Genomic DNA, 20,620 nt, shown 5'->3' with positions numbered 1-20,620 from the left:
CATAGCTTTGGCATTCGAGAAAAATTAATTAACAAAGCGAAAAATTCAAATTCGAATAGAAAAGGACGACCCGACAAAATAGTAAAGGGATGGTTGAGTGGATAGAAGCAGAAAATTTACAACGCATGAATAAACAAATTAAAGCGGTAAGGGTACGCAATCGATTCGCAACAACACAAAGAAATCAGGGGAAGAATCAGAAGTTAAAAGAAGATGCCAATCAAAATGAAAATAGTGGAGGGGCGCAATTGGAATTTTTCCAGTGTCGAGGGGTTGGTGTCCATCTTTTTACCAAATGTAGGCCTTAGCAGGCTAGTAGAGGAAGGACCATTAAAGGGCACCTCAAATGCCAGCTAATAATGGGCCCTACAATTACTAAAGCCCACAACTCATTAAAGAGTAATAATAGTATGGGCTAAATGGAGACAAAATATATTATTATTATTAGTACTATGGCAAATGATGATTATTGATTAATAGGCTTCTTAATAAATCATCACTAGATTCACAAGTCGAATGGGCCCCAAAACTAAAATTCTAGCAATAATTTTTTGCTAAAATTTAAAAAAAAAAATAAAATTGAACATCTTTTACGATAAATTAAAGTAACTGATGTTACGTAAGCGACGAAAATAGAAGAGACGTTGAATGAGAATAAAAGTGAAATTAAGGAGACTCAATTATTTGACTGTGTATACAGCGCATTTTGTCTCCATTTATGTCACAGGATTATTAGGACAATAAAAGATTTTTGGTACCGTAAGAGAAAATTTGTATCAGATGAGATGTTCAGCGCACATTAATTTGCGACAGCTGGCGGTAATGTTGGAGTAGGACGTGAGTACTTTCCCCTGAACCAGGCTCACCACGTCGCCTGGTGAACCGCTACGCAAATTTTAAAAATTTTAAAGTAATTTTAAATTTCAAAATTTTAAAATTCAAATCTCTTCTCTTCGTTGTTGGAGAAGCGACACCCGCTACTATTATAATGGTACTGCACCGAACCGAGCGGAACCGTACCCCTCGTCTCCTCCGCCGCGGCCCCGAGAATGGAGAGCATCGGCGACCTCGCCTCCGCCCTCGACGCCGCCGTAGCGATCCCCGAGGGCGGCGGCGGCGGCGGCGGCGGCGGGGGGGCGGGATCGGAGGCGGCGCGGGTCGCGGAGGTGAGGGCGTGGGTGGCGGCGCAGTACGAGGCGGCGGGGCGCGGCGCGGCGCCGGAGATGGAGCTCACCCCGCGCGGCGTCGCCCACCTCCACGCGGTCGCCGCGCTCTCGCAGTCGCGCTCCCGCGCCGCCGCCATCGTCGCCGCCGACCTCCGCCTCAAGGCCGGCGAGTACCGCGCCCAGGCCGCGCGGATCCGCGAGATCCTCGACCGCGTCGGCCTCGCCCGCGACAACCTCTCCCCCGCCGCCGCCGCCTCCGCTCAGGTCGTCGCCTCCGTCGCCAACCTCTTCAATATCCGCGACACCGAGCTCAGCAGGTCGCAATTTCTAGTTTTAGGGTTTCAGATTTTGCTCAAAATTACGAGCTTTTTGATCAATTTTTTTTTTCGAATTGATTGAGAACTGGGGAGGGGGTTTTGTGATGAAAATAGTTTTATCGTGGCGAATGGGGATCTGTCGCTGCGGAAGGCGGATGCGGAGGAGAAAAGGGCGAAGGTGCAGAAGGAGTCGAAGGTGCTTCTCGAGTACACACGGAAGGCCATCACCAAGCTCACCGAGCTCAAGAAGTGCGAATCCAAACCCTAATCGCTGTAAAATGAGGAACAAAGTGTGGCGAAATGCCATGAGAATTCTAATCAGCAAGTAATGTGTTAGTGACACCATGTCGATTCCTTTGCAGAACACTTGCGAAATTTGAGAATGAAGTCGCAATGCACGAGGCGCTGATGCATCAGTGGCAGACGAACTTGGCGATCTTGGAATCGAAAGAGCGGCAATATATGCTTCAGCTTTCAAACTACAAGGTACTTGATCTTATTTTGATATCATCCATAACTTTTTATATGGATTAAGCGGGCAATTAGGCTTAATAATCTGCCAAGACAGGTAGAACATATTGACCAGCAGGTTCGAGCATTGCTAATTACGAGCAAGCACATAATCGTGGTGATTGAAATTTCATTAGCTAGAAGCTGGAAATTCGACTCAATTTAGGGCTTGTTTGGTTCAAGGGTGGAAAAATTGGAATGGATAATGGAATGAGAATGAATTGGAATGGTAATTGGAATGGCCCACTCCCCCAAGACGTTTGGTTTATTTGTCGATTGGGAATTGGAATGAATTATTCACATTTCATTGTTTGGTTTGTACAAACTAAAAAAATTATAGGATACTATAATACTAATTTTACTCTCAAATATAAATTTATATTATTTAAAATTTATGAAAAATATAATACTATTCTCTAATAAGTTTTTCAAAAAAAATATCAAATTTATTTTTAAAAACTTTTATTGATGTGGGTTAGGGATAGAGTTTTGAGAGAGAATAAGATTTTTTTTTTTTTTTGATGAGAAAGGGGTGAAGAGAAGGAGGGTGAGATGGTCACATGGGCTTCGAGAACTTAGTGGGCTTCCGGAATGAAATCTCAATCTGGGCTAGAAGACCGGAATCAAGTTGAATGCTAATGGGCCATTTCCATTCCAGTCCGGAATAGGAATCCTAAACCGATTCATGTGAACCAAATAAAATTAACCGGATTTGATCAAACCGATTCCCATTCCATACCCAAAATGGATGAACCAAACAAGCCCTTAGTGTAACTGCGCCATCTTCTGTAATTTCAATAATGACCAATTCTGGCTACAATCTTACCTCACCGTGTGTCTAAATTTGTTATAGAGCCTAGCGAGGTACCAAAATTTATCAGCTCATTCAAGTGTTACCTGAAAACTTTGAAAAGTTTTCGCTCAGAAAATGATTCAAACGAATGAAACTATTCCTAAAACAGGCTGAATGACGGCCTTTGTTTTTATTTGCTGCAGACTCTAAAATTTTTAGAGTTAGTTTCGAAGCGATGTAAGGATCAGACAGAATACTCAAGAATACGTTTTCCCTTGAAGTTTCATTAGTCCTGTAACAAAAATGGTAAAGAGCTATTGACCTGTAGATACGCCATTTAGCCCTTTCGTGATTTGTCCCGTGTTTAATCTTAGTTTACTTCTGTTTTAACACGATATTTACCGCCTTCTTTAATGTGCTGAGCAGGCAATACTAAATCGTGTGGGTTATACTCCAGAGATCAATCATGGTGTGCTGATGGAAATGGCGGAGCACAAGAAAGACTTGGAAAAGAAAACAAAGCCTATCTTGGATACCTTGAGAAGTTACCAGGACTTACCCCCTGTATGTCTTGTTACCTTGTAAAAAAAGTTCATCGTGCGTTTTACAAAGAATTAACTTCTCTTTTCATATTTATATGATCAGGATAAAACTCTTGCCGCACTAGCTATAGAGGAAAAGATGAGACAGTATGCAGCTGCAGAGAAGTATCTTGAAGAAGTGCTGCATTCTGCTTTAATCAGCAATCCTGAATTATAACCTTTCAAAGGAGAATTATAACATGTATGTGATCGAATTCATTTATCTCTGTTCAATTATGATGGCCGATATTAAATCAATCTTCAAGTTCGTGCCTTATGATGGCCGATATTAAATCAATCTTCAAGTTCGTGCCCTGTATGGCGAGATCTTGATAGTTCTGTTGTATAAAGTATAAAAATTAGTGGTGATTATACAGATTATTTACTCCCTGTTTTATGAAGATATATGCTCGCTTGAATGTATTTTTCTGAAAACTATTGTTGAAATACTCTGGTACTTACCATACAGTTTGTTATCCATGGTTTTAGTATTAATGGCTTTTCAGATGGTTCCTTACTTCTGTCAACATTCTTGTTCAAAAAAATCGTCATCCCTAACCATCTCTCGTAAATTGAGCAGATAGGTAATATTTATTTTATATATGATATGCAATTTTATTACAAGTCGCATCGCTCGGTGTTAGCCTTGAGCTCGGACTCCCTGTTAAGCTTTTACATTTTCGAGATTCACGAGTTTTCTAGTATATTTCACTGATTTACTTATGTTTCACTTTATGCAGGTTTATTCGCCCTCTTAAAGTCTTCTGAGAGCTTGAAAATATGCGCTTCCAGATTCCGGATAGAGTATCTGTCGAATACATTCGAGATAAAACGAAAACATATGAGATTATTATGTTGGTTGTTTTAGGATAGAAACATTGCCAAATCCCTTATTGTGCAATTTTCTGTGTTGCTTTTGAGAGAAGAGTAGAGAGCTACTTGTTTCATTCATTAAGAGTTTTCTGTAAAAAGTGAATAGCCTACTTTGTTGAGTGGATTCTCTCTGTATATTTCTCTTCTGTTTATGTCTCTTTAATACTTTGTTAACCAGTATCTAGTACTCTTCCATTTCCTTTTCGTAACTTAACATTATTAATTCACTTATTAATGATGCAGATTTTGAAACAGATGAACTCTTCTAGGGCATGTGCATATGTAAACAAAAAACCAAGTGTATAAGAAGTAAAGCAAGCATTTGGATTGCACAATTTGCTCAGATTATGGTTCCAATGCTAAAAAATCTAAACAAATTCTTTTGCATTATACACCCTGAGTATGACGGTTACAGATGATCTGTTCTATCAATACGATAAACCAAATGAATTTAATTTGTAATCCTAAATCCCATAAATACTATGAACAAATAAAAGAATCATCATTTTGCAGTGCATCAAAATACACAAACATCTGTTCGAAGATCTTCTACGGCAGCGAGCACTCCGCCGGCATCCCCTGCGGGAACCTCTCGACATCCTTGCAGTAGTCGTAGATCATGTAGTTATCCTGCACCCACTTCATCCTCCCCTGCTCCGCGGAGTCGAGCTCTTGGTTGTACCAACTGATGCTCGACGAAGCCGCCCCGCACGACGACGAAGAGGAGGAGGAGGGGACGCAGGCGTCGGCATTGTAGTTTTTGTAGGAGACGGCGAACGGCGCCTGCGACCAGTCGGTCTTGACGCGCCCGCCCTGCGTCGCCCAGTCCTCGGCGTCCCACAAGCTGCCGTACACCCTCATCGGCTGGCTGGTCGGGAAGGGCACCCCGGCCGCCTCGTGGTTCTTGAAGTCGCGGATCGGCGTGCCGTCGACCGAGAATCTACGAGCAAAGAAACAGACAAGAGAAAGTTAGTTAGTTAATACAGTTCTTTTTACAGCAGGAGGTTCTGAACTCGAATCCAGCGAGAGCCCTTACATGATGTGTTGCGGATTCCACACAATGGAATAGGTGTGAAAATCTGCAGCTGGATCAAACCAGAGATGGAACTGCTGCTCCCTGTTTCCCTTCCCCTGAGCAAACACATTGGTGTGCAGGGTATAAGGCTCCCCCGTGAGGTTCCCGAGGAACTCGAAGTCGATCTCGTCGTGATCCGCGCCCTGCGACGACATCTGCAGCCAAGAATGCCAACAAGAATTTTTAGCAAAACACAGCACGCACGCAAATACCAACTTTAAAGGAATATACTCTAAGGAGAGGTTCTTACGTAGAGGGTGGCGACGGTGCCCGCGGAGTTCCCCGGGACGAGCTTGAGCTGCACGTCGATCCGACCGAACTGGTACTCGTCCTTCGACTGAAACCCCGAGCCCGAGAACTTGTCGAGCGAAAGGGCGAGGACTTGCCCGCCGTCGGCGACGCTGGCACGACCGTCCCCCCAGGTAATGTCTACGTCTCGGTAGAAGTTTCCGGCGAAAACCGGACCGACGAAGGAGAGCAGAACGTGCAGCAGCCAAAGTTTAGCACCAAAAGAGATTGCCATTGTCGTAAGAGAGAGAGAGGAACCAACTTAAGTGTGATGATCACTGAGAACGAGAGAGAGAGTGAGAGAGGAGAATTGGGTGTAGTTATATGGTGAGGAGTGATGTGTGAGTGAGTATATATAGAGGGTTTGGAAGGATATTGATAATATGGATGGATGGATGTGGGGTTTAAGGAAGGGTATAGGAAGGTGCAGTGGGTTTGGTCGGCGACAACTGTCGTAGGCTAGATCATACTTCTTATTATTATATGTAAAGAACAGATCTAGTACTGGTATGTGTACAAATATAAAAAGATTTTTTTAAAAATAAGCGATTCTAAAATAAATCCCTCGGCTTTAATTTTTTTTTAAAATTTTATCATCCATTAGCTACTGTCAGTCGATTAATCTGATTTTATTTGCATAAAGTAGTCTAAACTATTAATTTTGATATAATTGTTAATTTATTTGGTAACATTTACTTAAAGCTGAGAGGGCTATTTCGAAATTTGGGGCCTTCGATTATTTATTCTTATCTTATTATTATTATTATTATTATTATTTATTAAAACGAGAGTACACGCGGTTTTGGGCTGGATCTGGGGCAGCTCTAACTGGGTGCGCCGCCCACGCATACACCGCCCATGCAAAATCTAGGGTTTACGTTTGTTTCAAAATATGTAAAAAAATAAAATAAAAAATAGGGAGATGTGGCGAGTCGTGGGGACAAATAATATTTTAATTAATTTAGGAGGAGGTTTCCTAGATCCATTGCAACTATAGCTGGAGCCTGGTTTGCGTATTGCTGATAACTTATTTTATTTATTAAAAAAGTAAATTTTTTATAGTTGGTAAAATTATATAGAATTTATCTGAATGATAGATTATTTTAATATAGCTATTTAGTTTTTTTTTTAATTTTAATTTATTTGATTTGAATCAGTCAATAATATTTTTGATTTCAAATTTTAAATTAATTATTTATTTTAATAAATTTATAATTGTGAAATTGTGTTACATATACTAAATAAGTTTATACATATAAATAGGGTATTCAAATTTTAAAGTCAAAATGCCATTGACTAATTCAAATCAAATAAATAGAAAAATTGGATAGTTAAATTAAAATAGTCTACACTTCAAATAAATTTTGTAAATTTTTTAAATATTTTAAAGTTATGTAAGCGATTAAAATAGTAAGGAGGAGGAGAGGAACTTTTTGCATTATTTCTTTCTTTCTTTTTTTTTTAATAAACAATTTGAGGGGTCTAGAATGTAGTGGACTTTCCAGGCGCGCGACGGTCATGTTACAGCTCAACTTATTTTGACCAACACGTGTGCATGCTACAGCAAGAGTACCATCACGTACATACAAAATAATGAAAGAACAGCTAGCAATGACACTGCATATATAGGTGTATCTTCATTTGAAACGAAAGGCGCACGGCCAAAATAAATCAACAATCTCAGTTTCTTTCTTATTTAGAGGAATTTATTAGATTTGATGTTAGATACTAATTTTTTAATGTTATCAAATTTCAGTAAAAATAGATATTTTATTTTAATTTTATACCATAAAAATATTTATGTATTATATGATAAATGCATAAAATGGGCCTTCACAAAGCCTGATGGAAATTGGGCATCGGGCTTGGACTTTAAGCTGGGAATTAATTTTTTAAAAAAATAGATAAGAGCCCGACCCGAAACGCAACATTTTTTGGCCCGGGCTTGGGCATAGTATTTCCCGATCCAAGCCCGGCCCAATTCCTGGTAAGGGCCGTAGTGACCTGCGAATGGCGCATCGGCCCAATAAGCCTTTCCCAAGCCCGCCTCGCGTGGCCCAGCTCTCGCCATCCCACAAACTCGCGTTTAAGCACATGGGCTGCTTTATGGGGAATGGGAGCCCAAATTTGTTATTGTTATATTTTTTGAACACTTTTATTGAAGTCTTATCCTTCGTTAAAATAACACATTATTTAACATGGTATCATATTAGAAGATTCTGAGTCATACAAACACTGCTTACTTACATGATGTTCAGAGGATTCCAAAGGATTGAATTTTTATGAAAATCTGCGGTACCATCAAATCACATGTAGAATTGCTGCTCTCTTTGCCGACCCTTGACTGAACTGAACACATTGGTGTGAAGCACATAAGGATCTCCACTTAGATTCCCCAGAAACTCGAAGTCGATCTCGTAGTGCACCTCGCTGATCGCCGATCGACAAGAGCTACATCGAAATAATATTACAATAACTTTTTTTTTAAAAAAACACTTTGATTAGGGGTTAAAACAGTTCAGTTTGTTAGCGAGAATAATTGTTACTTCCATCCTACTATGTCCAATAGTTGGTTGCCCCTTAAGAATGATAAAATGATTCTTGCTTAAATCATTCTTGGCATGTAGTTAGACTGCTAATCATGAACCAAAATAATTTGCAATTGGCGAAGAAGAAACATTCAATTCAACAATAAACTTAAACTTATAATGATTCTTATTGTTTGTGCTGCGCTTTGTTAAGTGATCCTACGAGTGTGTTTCGTTGGCTGATCTTTGGGCTTTCGAGCTCAACCAGATTGTGATTTGCGAAGAGGCTCCTCCCCGATCGGCCTCGCAAGTGTCACCGCCATCCGGCGACATTCCATCAAAGAGCTAAAGTCATGGGCCAGTTTGGGCTAGCCCGGCACCGACCGGCCCTAAAACATGCTAGAGATTCTGATCTGTTTGATATAAAAGATGTATCCAATGCATAGAATGATGAACAACTGGAACCACAGAATGCAACACTTACTTAAAAGCCCTAAAAAACCTAATTTTGCAAAAAGAGTGTTGCAACACATGCAATTGTTATCCAATCATAGCCACTATTGTATGTGGAACAGACGCATTGATATCCTGATGCATCTAAAGATCATCTTTTGAGTTGTCAATATTCAAGAGTTCCGCAAGTTTGCCGCTTTCATATGCGCCGACAGTATCTGAAAACCGATTAAAGAAAAGAGGGAGAGGAGAAAATAATATCAGAAAGTGGAAGATGAATTTTCGAGAAATAAGAAGAGATACCAAAAGCAGTGACTTTGTTACCATCGGAGCCGCCCAAGTGCTCTCCAAGGATGAATACTTGAGGAACCGTGCGCCTTCCGACCATTTCAGATAAGGCATCCTGAATATCTGATCCATCCTCTGCAAGTTTAAAAAAGTAATAATAAATAGTTCATATATCATAGTTGAAACAAACAAATATAAAAAGTTTCATGCAAAGGAAAGCCAATGAGAGAATCTCGTTTACCACTGTTGCTTGTAGCGTTAAACACTAGCATAACAAAGGGGCGTGAGTTATTTCAGATTTATGCTAGGATTGTAGCAAGAAATATTAAAAGCACATGCTTCGCTTTTTTCCTTACATATATATGAATCATTGATTACATTTTCATACATATGATTTCCATTCAAGTTTAATTATTAAATAGCTGCAAACTCTATGACATAGTAAATGCAATTTTGACATAATTTATGTATAGAATTGTTTCTTTCATCTCTCTTCAAGCAAAACACGCTGAACTACCTCGTTCGTCAGAAAGCTAGTTGCCAGCTGAGAGAAAAAGATGTGGAAAATAGCAAGAAAATAATTAAAATAAGCAACCGAGATTTGACAAAAACTAAATATTTTTTGTTTTTCCCAATAAACAACCTCTCTGGTCCAGCTCCACGACATATGCTTCTTTCTTCAGTTCCTTGAAAACACCCTTTGCTCTTCTACAATATCTGTTGAATCAATAGTTTACATTAGTATGTTTCAATAAAGCTGTACGACGACAACAGAACACAGCCGCCAGACTATAGAATAACAAAACTTTAAATAAGTAATGTAACAGTATCTCTCTTATTATGTTCATCAGCATGCTATGTAAAAGGCTAAAAGCATGTGAGGAAAGCATATGACAGAAATAGGCAGAAATAGACATAATAAACTCCAATGTAAAATCCTCAAAAACTTTGACATAAACTAATATTTGAACATTCGCTATTAGAAGGGTCTTTCAACATGGTCAGGCAATTAATTTTGCTTGTTTCAAGCCCCTGTTAGAGCTATATGGCCAACAAGGGGAAGACAAAAACAGTAAATAAGGCATCAACTTTTTTGTATATCTCGAAGAAAGTTGAAGCTCTTACTGAAACATCCTTAGAAATGCAGTGAGAGAACTAAAAATCTAAAAGAAGGCGAAAAATTAGAAACCTTCTCTAAAATTATTAGAAAACTGAGGAATGTGCATACATGCTTCCTTCTAATATATTAGAAAACTGAGGTACGCGAATATGTATTTCCTTCTAACATAACCAGCCCTTGCATTCACATAGACCTAGTATACCTGAATATCAAAATGATTAATATAGTCATTACAACATGCTGTTACTATCATCATAAAGATTGCCCTGCAAACAATTTGTCGCATGATCAAGTGAGTACCGAGTAATATTATCAAAGGTAAAACTAGAGCAACTATCGCGAACGCCGACACCAGAAAAAATATAGAACACAAATCGAACATGCTACTTGCACATTTTTATTCAACAAAATACTAATACAACAGCATCAATCCAAATTCCCCTAGTTCCCATGGTGCGAAATTTATATGATACCCGCCTCGACAAATGCATGTAAACTTCGATACATCAAAATGATCAGCCAAAGACAAATTATTCACTTCCTACAGTATAACTTTGCCACTCCAACATACTATTCACTAAATCCATCATCAACTTGTAAATACATAGTAGAAACACATCTTAAAAATCGAGTCACATCCTACACAAACACATCCATAAACAAACAGCTGTGATCCAAAAATAAAGAGCAATATATCGGTTTAATCAGTTACGGTGTATGCGATTACCAATTGCTGAGTGCAAATTAAGATCGAGTCACATGAAAAGCTCATTTGTACCCAAAAGATAGGGTTTAGAGGAAGTAGAGAGAGAGAGAGAGAGAGAGAGAGAGAGAGAGAGGGATATACGGGCAATAGGATTTGGAGAAGATGACGATGTCGTGGGATTTGATGGTGTTTTTGACGAAGGAGACCTTGGTCGCGGCCTCCGAGGGGAAGCCGACGAGGACTGCGGCCGCCGCCGCGAGGAGCGCCACCGTCGCCATCCCGAGCCCCCTCCTCCCAGCCGCCGCCATTGTTGTCACCTCGCCGAGCTCGAAGCCGAACCCTAGTGGGATAGAGAGAGAGAGAGAGAGAGAGAGAGAGAGAGAGTTGGGGAGTAGAGGGGAGACGAGATGAGGGAACGAGATCTGAGCGTGGCGACGCTTTGGGCCGTAGAGTATGGACAGACGATCGAATGGGTTGGGCCTAGAATTAGCCCAAAAGTGAAAGAGGTGGAATAACGTAGCAAAATCCGATACCATGTTGGGCCTTACTGGGCCCCAACCACTTCCTACTCTTTTCAACTTTTTTTCTTTTCTTTTTTTTTCACTAAAGCAGGACTTCTCATTACCAGAACCAGGTTCACCACATCATCCGTAGACCGGTCCTTCAATAATACACTTCTTTTGTAACAAGTAAAACTTTTAAAAGTACCAAGCACTTGGTATTTGTAAATTTTTTACCGTTAGATCTCCGCTTTTGATCATTTTACCCGTTAGATTATACTATTAAACTAACCACCACTCAATCCTAGAGAGTCCACATCATCCTAACCGCACATCCTTTAATCCAAGAACCGAAAACTTACAAGCACCAATAACTTGATACTTTTAAAAGCATAGGAGCTCAATTCTCTCTCTCTCTCTCTCTCTCTATTAGGGATGCAAACGGATCCGGGTTGGTGGAGCTCCTGCCCCGATCCGCCCCGACGGGAGCAGTAAATGGGAGAAAATAAACGGATTCGGGGCAGGAAACGGGATAAGTTTTACGATCTGAGACGGATTCGGGGCAGGAAACGGAAAAAATTTTGACCCGTCCCAAATCCGCCCCGAATTCGCCCCGCCATGATCCGCTCCGAATCCGCCCCGAATATCATTTGTATTTTTAAAAATATTCCAAAAAAATAATATATTTATAAAAAAGTTTAAAATACAAATAAGTTATTACTCTCATTTCTAATGTATTTGAAATATTTGAATTTTGTTTTGAATTGTGATTGATATTTTTAATTTTTACCATTAATATTGTTAAATTATATATATAATATTATTAAAATTATTAATTTATATTTTAAAAATATTAATAATATTATATTTTATAAAAAATATTAGTTGGCGAGGCGGATTCGGGGCGCCGGCGGGAGGCGGGTTACGAGGCGGGGCGGATTATGGGATGTATTTTTAACCCGTCACGATTCGGGCGGGAGCGGGCGGATTTTTGCTAGTCGGCGGGGGAGGCGGGCGGCTCTCCCGCTCCCAGATCCGCCCCGTTTGCATCCCTACTCTCTCTCTCTCTCTCTCTCTCTCCTTCTCTCTCTCTCTCTCTCCTCTCTCTTCTCTCTCTCTCTCGCTATATAATCTATATATATATATATATAGCCGAGAGGAGAGAGAGAGAAGAGAGAGAGAGAGTTGAGCTATGATACTTTTACAAGTATCACCATCATGGTGCTATTAGGTTTTAAGCTATTGGATTTACTTTTTGATTATTAATAGCCTTGAATTAACACTATTCCACTACCACCACTACCACCATCATCTCAACCTCACATCTCTCCATCCAAGGACTAAAAACACACAATTATCATCCCCATAATACTTTTACAAGTATTCTATCCCTACTATATTATATATATATATATATATATATATATATATATATATAATTCTATAAAGCCAAAATTTAAAGCCAAAATTCTATTGTGCTGAGGCATTGGCAAAAGAGTGGGCCGCCCTCTGTTGAGCTAGGGGACGCCTACCTCACACCACCTCGACAAGTGTATCTACTTCGTGCTAGGAATCGTATGTATTTTAGATTTTTATTCGTTTTCTTTATTCCATCTTTTTTATTTTTCTTTCGAGATTCTGACTATTTTAATTCATATAGCTAAATTTATTTTTTTATTAAATGAAGCGGGGAACATGTTACCTATTTTTTTAAAAAAAAAAAAAAAAACACTGCTCCTCTATCCCTTTTATTTCATTTTCTTTTCTTTTGGTGAGGTGTGATTGATTTTGTAAAACTAGATCTAAATAAGATCTAAGCACTCAATCTAAACTATAAATAAGATTATTATATATTTTTTTACATAATTTAAGCATATAAAATTATATTTAATAGTATAAATTGTAAAGTAAAATACTTTATTATCAAAAATAAGAAAAAATGAAAAACAATTTACTCTTCTTCTCCTCATGTGAAACATTTGGAACAAACTATTCGAGTCAACAAAACAATAATAAAAAAAGGACAAATATATCTAGTTTATTCCTAACGTTTCTTATACGCAGCCCCTTTACCTCTCACAAGGTGTAAGCTATTTTGAGCTTTGACCCCACAAATTCTCCCTAAGCAAGCTCATGAAAAATCCAAAAAGTAAACCCCATAAGAAAAAAGCTCACGAATCCAACGGTCCAAATTGAACAGATTGACCCCACACGTGGTAGTACAATTCGGTCAACGGTAATTGCCCCATCAACCACGACCACAAATTGTCAAAATTTCAAATTCTGAAACCATGACTAATTCAAATCCCGCAATTGCAAAAAATTTCAAATCCGTCGACTTTTCCACCCCCAAACCCCACGGTTGACTTTTTTTTTTTTGGTCTTTTACTTTTGATAAAATAGATGTATTATTATTGTTATTTTTTATTTGGAAAAATCGATTCCTCGATATCCGGCACGTTGTCCAAGGACATCTAGTCCCCCACGGCTCCACTATTTTCCCTCCACGTGTCGGAGCGCCAATGGCCAGATCCGAAAATAGTAAAACATCTTTATCTTCATATGTCCGCACCGTCCGATCGATTCACACCGCTAAAATCAGACGGTGGGCATGACCGCATGATCATCCGGGTCAATGGCTACGAAGCAACCATTTAACTAGGGCCTCTCGGTGGCGTGTATATCTTCTTTGTTTAAAATTAAATAAATAGATACGAATATTAATTAATTAGATATATCCAAATAATACATAAATCGGTTACAAAAGAGTATAATTATGCATGTTAAATGTACATATATTTATACATACTTTTAAATGTATTGATAATATTTTTCAAATAAGAGCTCCTTAATAATATTTAAATGAATTATATGATACACTTTAAAAATTAAATTCAAATCGAGTAAAGCTCAGATTCAAAATTGAATTGGGGGAAGTAACACTTTGCAATAACTCAGTTTCCGTACATGTACAAAACCGATGAGTCGTGCATGTGAGTCCACATCAATGTTAACTCTAATAATTAGAAAAACTCAACAGACCAGTTTCGTCTCTAATTAATGTAATAATTAATAATAATCAACAAGGAGATCTCGCGAAGATACTGAGACAGAGAATTTGAGGGGTTTTTAATGCTCCATCATTGTTCCCGGACGCAATTTTTCAAAGGTTGACTTTGAAGCCAAGGCACGTTGCGCTCATTTAATTGTTACTATTTTATTATATATTATATAATATTATAATAACCCCCTCTACAAAATTAAAAATTTTTTCTCCTAAAATAAAAAATAAATAAAATAAAAAGTCCACCTATTGAACGGTCCTGATTTATCCGTGATAACTCTTTATGTTGCTTTTCCCCAACTAGTACCGGTACCTATTGTGTGGGCCCGACGAGCAGAGCCGTCACCATCACGGTAAAGAGAAAATAATAAAATAAAGGTAAAAGTGTACGGACACCCCTAAACTACAAGATAATAGCGCAACTTAACTTTTTGATTTTTCTAAGTGAGGTTGTTTACTGTTGATTTTATTGTTATTATTATTATTATTTGAGTAGGTTTTCTCGTCAGTTAGACTAAAAGGTTTTTCGTATTCAGCAGAAATTCTATAAAATATTTAACAGATTTTAGCTAATAATATTAAAATATAATTTTTATTGTTGGGATGGTGAATCTTGTCGTCTTATTAAAGTTTAAGCTAGGATTTGGATGTAGAAAAAATTCTAACGTTGAAAAAATGTTACATTTTTTTAGATTGCGACAAAGTCTCTCGTTAAAAGGCAAAGGGAAGGCTACAGTGCAAAATAGTATATAGTAGATGGGTCTAGCTGCATATTTGAACTAAAGAAGGAAGGGCTCTTTCTTTAATAAATAAATAAAATAAGGAGGTCACCGGGCTTGATTGAATCGTGACCGTCGGATCCGAGCCGCGTTTGACTCGAATCTTCGTTGGTCACCACTCACCACTTGCCTCGGGTCGGGGGGCTATGTGCGCGTGTGTCTATATAATATATGTGTATAAACACCACACTCGGCCTCCGCAGCGGAGAGGAAGAGGAAATTAGAAGAGAATAGAGAGAGAGAGAGAGAGAGAGAGAGAGAGAGAGAGAGAGAGAGGATAAAGTAGCGGAGACGAAAGGGGAGTTGGAGGAGAAAGGAGAAGAAGAATAGGATGACCGTAGATCTGATGGGGTGCGCGAAGATCGACGAGCACGCGGCGATCCAGGAGGCGGCGGCGGCGGGGCTGCGGAGCTTGGAGCACATGGTGTTCCAGCTCTCGCGGCCGGCGGGGCCGTACCAGCCGTTGGATTGCAAGGAGATCGCCGATCAGACGGTCTCCAAGTTCCGCAAGATGATCTCCATCCTCAACCGGACTGGCCACGCCCGCTTCCGCCCCGGCCCATCCCCCACCGACCCGAGGCCTCGTCCTCCTCCTCCTCCCGGCGGACGAGTTCTCGTGGCGCAAGTACGGGCATAAGCCGATCAAGGGCTCCCCTTACCCGTGCGGCTACTACAGGTAGAGGGGACGAAGAGCTAGGTTAAGGTAGAGAGACAGAGAAAAGCGAAATGGGTTTGAGAAGGGTTCAGAAGTAAGGTAAAAAATTTTTACTATTTTTTAATATAAATTGACAAAAAAAACCCCACTGTTTATACAATGTATATAGAGTAGGTGAGGGTAAATTGGTCTTTATGCATAGAGGGTGTGTGAGTGCTGAAAAAAAAGGAGGGAAGATGTGGCGGGATAAGTAAGGAGATATCGTGGCGACAAATATCGCCACTAATACTCTATTTTTCGGTGGCGACCCTTATATGTCGCCGCCAAAGCATCCCGTATCGGTGGCGACTCTTATATGTCGCCACCAAAATGCCCNCAACCCCCACCACCACCCTCGTCCCCTGATGCGTGCCTGGGCCCACCCACCCACCACGTCATTCACTACTATTGTCACCTCCTCCTCCTTTTTCTTCTTTGTTTTTTTTTTCTTTAAAAAAATTTCTTTTCTTTTCTTTTCTTTTCCTTTTGTTTTATTTATTAATTTTCGGATAATTTAGACTTTGTAAAAAAAGGAATTTAGAATGAGAAAAAATTTATGAAAATCTACCGTTGTTCGATCGCTGTTCATCGTGCTATATATATATATATATATATATATATATATAGCCGCTTTCAGATTTATCCCGAGAAAAAATTCATGAGAAAGTCTTGTGTTCTGATTATTATTATTATTTAGTATTATTATTATTATATTCCTTAATCTTATTACAGCCAAAAGAAAAAAGAAAAAAAAAAAGAAAAAAAAAGAGAGAGAGAGAGAAATTGAGGAAATTAAAATTTATTATTATGACATTTGTTTGACTAGAAAGGAGGAGGAGCATGATCAACACCAGGCAGATAGATGGAAGAGTTTGTCGCGTAGCGCGCGGACGCGCGACCAATTAGGGCGGAGTTAAGAGGTCGGGGTTGGAGTCCGGTGTCGTGTAACGCGCGCGGGTCAAACCTCTTTAGTCCCCGTGGGCCCCGCCGTCGTGGCTGGATTAGTTGGCTTTAGTCATAGGTAGCGGCCGGTGGGCCCCCACCCCGCGAGGGCGAGAGCTTTTATGTCGCGTTGACTCGCGCGGTTTTCGAGGCGGTTGCCTCGTCAGCATGTGCGCCCCCCACCCCTCCCCTGCTCTCCCCCCAGTCCCCACCTTACCTTACTCCTCGCCCCCTCAAACACCTCGTAATTACTTTTTTGTCCCTTTGTATTACTTGCTGACCCAAATGATATTGATTGGGGGCTTTTTCTTTTTTCTTTCTTTCTTTTTTCTTCTTTTTGAAAAAAAAAAAGAAAGTGTTTCTACTATTATATATATACTATATATATATATATTATATATATATATATAATATATATATATATATATATATATTAATATATATACACTTTAATTTCTAGGTTGTATATATGTTACTGAACAACAATCTCCCGAACAAGTTTAAGAAGTTACAGTTCATTTGATTTCCAATAAACATAACTTAAACTTTTTTAGATTGTGGATTAAATTTTAACACAACACAATACAATATGACAATACAAATTGTCAAGTACAAAATTCTTATAAATTTGTTTGAAATTATCCCATAATATGAATCTAGCATCCCCATAAATATTTCAACAAGAACAACCAAATTTGACCCACTGAGAATTTTGGAATGTGCATGATTGGCAAAATTATATGCACAATAACTTCAGTTAACCCTCAATTAATGGTTGCCCAAGTAGTAATTAGTAATTGCCTAAGCCATAAACCTAACAAAATATGAAAAAGATAATATTTTTTAAAAAAAAGGAGACAATTGAAAAATAAATTTAAACAAGGACCAGTTGCATTGTTCTTAATAAAGAGAAGCTGACTTTGTGATTCTTTTAATTATTATCTTCCCAACTATATTTTTTAGTACCAAGATTTTTATAATCCTTCTATGAGCTGTCAAAGTGGACTTTATTTAAAATTAATTAAATGTGGGGGCATCTTTAAAAAGTGGGCAAAATTTGTTGAAATTGGGTGGTATCCAACAAATCCCATGAGCCCATTGGTAGTATTTTAAAAGAGAAAACAAAAAAAAAAAAGGAAACTAGTAGTGAAAATATAATAAAATAAAACCATTTAAAAGAGAAAAAAAAAGAAAAAAAAAAACTAGTAGTGAAAATATAATAAAATAAAACCTCAGGGGTGGACCAAACAATTAATTCTTAAAAAATGGAGAGGCATAAAGAATATTAGACTTTAATAGGGATTGAATATGGAGAGCCTCTTCCACATTCAAAATTATTTAATGGCATATATATGACTTGACTTATTTTTAAAAAAATGAGTAAATTAACTTCAATCAGATCCCTGGGATTTTATTCTTTGCACTACTATTATTTTGCCATTTAAAAAGTTACAATATAATATCTGTGATTTTATTTTTACTTTATTATATATAAATAGCTTCTTGTTAAATAGGATAGTTTAATGTTATATTTTACAAATCATTGCCAAATAAGTAATTAAAATGCAAATTATATGTAGGACTCTACGGTGGTTCGCATCATCGCATGTATGGTTTGAAAATGTAATAATATTTTACTGCTTTATTTTGTGCATCAGCAGGTCCGTGAAATAAAATACAAATAAAATTATAAGATAGCAAAGTATAAATTAATAGGCTAAACTATACGAAGGCTAATCGAAGTTTACCGTTTTCAAAAGTGACTACGCCTTTAATTTAGTTGGTGATCTTAGTTAGTTTCGGTAGCTTATGATCATAAGGGTGCGTTTGTTTCGCACTATAAAAGATTATTAGGAATAAAAAGATATACGACAATCTTATTCTTATTCATTCTATTATTAAGAATATGGTATTCCTGTGTTTGATTCGCACGGTCATATTATTTAGTCATATTATTTAAAATTATAAAAAATAAACGATTAATTTATTTATTTTTTTAATTAATTTTAGATAATGCTATGAAAAAAATTAATATTTTTTTAGAAAAAAGGGAGAGAGAATATAGATTAGAGAGAGAGAGAGCATAATTAAAAAAATAGGAAGAGAAATAGAGTCGATGTTAGAGGAAGTGAGCGAGTTGAGAATTTAGAAAAAGAGGGGGAGAGAGAGCTTAATTTAGAGAGAGAAAAAGAGTTGAACTTTAGAAAGAAAAAGATAAGTTTAGAGAGAGATATAGGATTAGAGTGTAAAGAAAAATAATACCAACTAGCCAGCGGATAGGAAGAAAGAAAGAGATTAGACATATTATGATTACCCTAATTTATTAACATGAGAATACCCACCCTCCCTCAAGGGAATGAGATTAGTATTTTGGGATGAATCTCATTTCCAAGTAAATCTAATATTAACAACTAGATTACTTAGTGCGTTTAACCAAACACCAGCATATTTTTTTATTTTTATTGAATTACTAGAAATCTTAAAAGATAGCGCGAACCAAACAAACCCTAATAGTATTCAAAATCAAAGCAAGGTGTTTTCCACCATTCTCTTTTTGAAAATGACTGTAATTATGAGTGAGACAAAAAGTATTAATTAGATAATACAAAGCGTGACCACAATGGATCTTGTTTATTTATGTGTGTTGCAAAGTCCTTCTCTTCTAATGCTCCAAATGTAATCAAGTATGTATGTGGATCGAGGTTGACAGCTATGGAAGATGTAGATTATAAGCATTGTTTTAAGTTGCATAATTGATTGTAGGATTTCTAACGGGTCGGATTCGTAGGAGGATGTGAATCCAGGCAAATTTGCATATGAAATTTAGTGAATATATATTATTATCCAACTTTTTATCTGAGCTTGAATTTAAGGAATGGTATCAGGTTTTGGATTCTGAACCATGTAGGGTTAAAAAATATTACCAAATCCAAGTAAATTTAAATATTTTTATGAGCTCGTATAAATCAACTCTTATCTGATATGGAATCTAAAGGACTAATTAATGAGTACACTAAAGCTCTTTTATTAATTAACCAAATTCTCTCTCTCTCTCTCTCTCTCTCTCTCATTTGGTGCTGAACATAAACTATTAGAACACTGCTCTGCTATAGCTTAATATTTTAGAGGAAAACAGACCGTCCCTAGCGCAAGTGGCAAAGGACTTGATGGTTGGTATCTGAGATTCCAATTTCGAATTCTAGTTGATTCAAACTTCTAGCTAAGTTTATTTCTAAATGAAATAAACAAAACGGGTAGAATACTACGTATCTCTCTCTCAAAAAAAAAAAAGAAAAAAGAAGAGGGAGACGATTGTTTACTATATAGTAAGGCCTCTTATGATTTGCGAATTGTTCGGGAACCAAAAAAAAAAAGCAAAAAACAAAAATGGAAAAAGAGAAACACAAAATACAAATCATGGATTGATGATAATGGATCTACGCAGATGATAGAGTTACCGTAGCCCATTGGACCCTATCTGATGCCCATGGGCTACGGCCTACAAATTCAAGTCCCAATATAGGATCATTTACAAGTGAACTTGGATTGGGCCATGCTTGCATATACACTAACTCTTGATTTTAAAAATACGTCGGTCTCAGTCTCATCGACTGTATCTAGTGCAGTTGGCTAAGTACTTATTGATTGATACTTGAGATCCCAGTTTTGAAGTTTAGTTGATGCACACATCTATCTGAGTTAATTTCTAAAAAAAATAAACGAAGTGGGCAGCTTGCTATCTTTCTCTCACAAATAAATACAGAAGAATAAATAGCATGCTTAGCTAATTTACGAAAGATAATAATTATAAGAGTGAATTTACACTAGTCCACCCAAGTCAAAGCCCCCGTAGTTTCAATTGATTACTTTTGTTCAAAAAATTGCGTATGGACTTATGAATGTGTCATTAAGACTTAAGCTAGCCCTTAATAATTTGCTTTCA

At 37.8% G+C, this 20,620-nt stretch overlaps 4 protein-coding genes across 5 annotated transcripts; 2 read left to right on the top strand and 2 right to left on the bottom strand.

The window, feature by feature from the left end:
- Window positions 986-4,392, top strand: LOC109720214 (AUGMIN subunit 1). The gene is made up of 6 exons (XM_020247148.1): window positions 986-1,483; window positions 1,598-1,732; window positions 1,846-1,969; window positions 3,213-3,350; window positions 3,432-3,569; window positions 4,108-4,392. Exons 1-5 carry the CDS (start codon window positions 1,050-1,052, stop codon window positions 3,543-3,545), a joined length of 945 nt encoding a protein of 314 aa, XP_020102737.1. The 5' UTR covers window positions 986-1,049; the 3' UTR covers window positions 3,546-3,569; window positions 4,108-4,392.
- LOC109720216 (xyloglucan endotransglucosylase/hydrolase protein 24-like) lies at window positions 4,584-5,937 on the bottom strand. Its single transcript, XM_020247151.1, has 3 exons — window positions 5,566-5,937; window positions 5,277-5,470; window positions 4,584-5,180 (listed from the first exon to the last, which is right to left on the bottom strand). The coding sequence occupies exons 1-3, from the start codon at window positions 5,836-5,838 to the stop codon at window positions 4,790-4,792; spliced, it is 858 nt and encodes a 285-aa protein (XP_020102740.1). The 5' UTR covers window positions 5,839-5,937; the 3' UTR covers window positions 4,584-4,789.
- LOC109720217 (glutaredoxin-C8) lies at window positions 7,782-11,094 on the bottom strand. 2 transcript variants are annotated; one of them, XM_020247152.1, is made up of 4 exons: window positions 10,840-11,094; window positions 9,516-9,589; window positions 8,888-9,007; window positions 7,782-8,054 (listed from the first exon to the last, which is right to left on the bottom strand). In XM_020247152.1, exons 1-4 carry the CDS (start codon window positions 11,004-11,006, stop codon window positions 7,990-7,992), a joined length of 426 nt encoding a protein of 141 aa, XP_020102741.1. In that variant the 5' UTR covers window positions 11,007-11,094; the 3' UTR covers window positions 7,782-7,989. The 2 variants fall into 2 exon arrangements, with proteins under 2 accessions (XP_020102741.1, XP_020102742.1); XM_020247153.1 differs by lacking the exon at window positions 7,782-8,054 and adding an exon at window positions 8,283-8,802 and having other exon boundaries at window positions 8,909-9,007; window positions 10,840-11,084.
- Window positions 15,287-15,932, top strand: LOC109720219 (WRKY transcription factor WRKY51-like). Its single transcript, XM_020247154.1, has one exon. It carries the CDS (start codon window positions 15,373-15,375, stop codon window positions 15,676-15,678), a length of 306 nt encoding a protein of 101 aa, XP_020102743.1. The 5' UTR covers window positions 15,287-15,372; the 3' UTR covers window positions 15,679-15,932.

Source organism: Ananas comosus, linkage group 14 (genome assembly GCF_001540865.1).
Source record: "Ananas comosus cultivar F153 linkage group 14, ASM154086v1, whole genome shotgun sequence".
In the NCBI taxonomy this organism is placed as follows: Eukaryota; Viridiplantae; Streptophyta; class Magnoliopsida; order Poales; family Bromeliaceae; genus Ananas; species Ananas comosus.
The sequence above is the reverse complement of the archived record's forward strand: the minus strand, read 5'-3'. Positions and strand labels throughout refer to the sequence as shown.